Here is a 1,484-nt window from a genome sequence, read left to right as displayed (position 1 = left end):
GGGATTTGAGGGCCTTTTTCCTACTCTTCTCTTCACAGAACATCAGAAGAAGCTGACCAAGAAAAACTAATTGAAGAGAAGTGCTAAATAAAATAATTCTTTTGAACCCTCATTTGTTGTCTCGTGTCCTCAAATATGTTGTGTCCTTGGCGGGACGTAACAAGATGGAAAAATAAATTGTTAAAACAATGTTTTTTTTTTTTTATTCATCATATAGTAAAAACATAATTAGGCCTTTAATGTTAACAGAAAGATCCGCTTGATAAAAGAGAAAACTTGAGATTTTTAAAAACGTCCACTTATCAATTTCGCATTGGTCAATTAAAAACTTTAAAATGTGTTTATTAATCGATCATTTGTATCCTGAGTACCAGCATATCAATTTACAATAAAAAACAAAAAACAAAGAAATAACGAGGAAACATTTTTTTTTACCTTTGATAAGAGTTGACGTCGTCACTCAACCAATCCTCGAACGCCTTGTCATTAGAACTGACCTGGGTCTGACCCGATCCTCCAGATCTGGATTTAAACAGTAGGAATTCACGCATTTTAAGACTGATTCATGTCGATTACAGCACTGACGTGTTTAAATGCTGCGGATAAGTTACCTGTGAGAGGATGAAAGGCTGGACTTGGGTTGCGGAGGAGTCCAGTTTTTAGCAGTGGATGTATCAATGGACCACTCCTTACCTTCAGCTAATGTTGCTACCTGTATAGGAAATACGAAAATATACTTTGAACACAGCTGTACTCATTTCCCTGCTGTAACTTGCAAAACTATAATTACGCAGAAAATATTTCACATTATGTTACATTAATACCACAAACTCTGATGCTTTTTATTAAGATTTTATAAGATAGATCAACACAGAACTGTGAAGTAGAAGAAAATGATGCACAGTTTAGATTTTAAATTAGACTTGGACAGATTTATTTTGTCATTTTGTGTACACGAATGTAAACAAAAAGAAATATCGTTAAGAACAGCTCTCCAGACAATTTCATTTTTTTTAAAGTGCAGCCTTGAAAACAGTAAAAAATACAGAAAAACAGTAATATGAACATTTGACTCTATATTTAAAGTTCTAACATTTCATTTCTTTTTTAAATAATAAAATACAATAAAATAACCCATTTTACAAAAACATTCAGCAGTCTAATGGCAGACGGGAAGAAACTGTTATGGAATTTAAATCTATAAGTGTAACATTTTTGGGGTGAATTGTACTGTACTCAGCTCCAGTGAGTAGGCACTTTATAGGAACTTTTGGGAAAGTCTTTACCAGCATTTCACATGTAAAGGGAATTTTTTTTAAATAAGTGTACCTGCCCTAAACTGAGCAGGTAAGGAAGACGATTTGTCATTAAAATAAAGATTTATGTTTGAAATTATATTAAAAAGAAAAAAAAAAAACTCCCATTATACGGAAAAGGATTAGGGCCACTGAACAAATAAAAAAGTTAACTGATTTTTAAATTTT

At 32.3% G+C, this 1,484-nt stretch overlaps 1 protein-coding gene across 1 annotated transcript in view; it reads right to left on the bottom strand.

The window, feature by feature from the left end:
- arfgap1 (ADP ribosylation factor GTPase activating protein 1) overlaps positions 1-1,484 on the bottom strand; it is a gene marked incomplete at its 5' end in the record, with an annotated part of 23,131 nt that overhangs the window by 17,191 nt on the left and 4,456 nt on the right. The window contains 2 exons of the mRNA XM_015395223.1: positions 436-522; positions 612-712. Of these exons, the coding sequence (XP_015250709.1) occupies positions 436-522; positions 612-712 (188 nt within the window). The remainder of the gene's footprint in view (positions 1-435; positions 523-611; positions 713-1,484) is intronic.

The sequence above is a fragment of the Cyprinodon variegatus genome, unplaced genomic scaffold (assembly GCF_000732505.1).
Source record: "Cyprinodon variegatus isolate N-32 unplaced genomic scaffold, C_variegatus-1.0 Scaffold731, whole genome shotgun sequence".
NCBI classification, from domain to species: domain Eukaryota; kingdom Metazoa; phylum Chordata; class Actinopteri; order Cyprinodontiformes; family Cyprinodontidae; genus Cyprinodon; species Cyprinodon variegatus.
The sequence above is the reverse complement of the archived record's forward strand: the minus strand, read 5'-3'. Positions and strand labels throughout refer to the sequence as shown.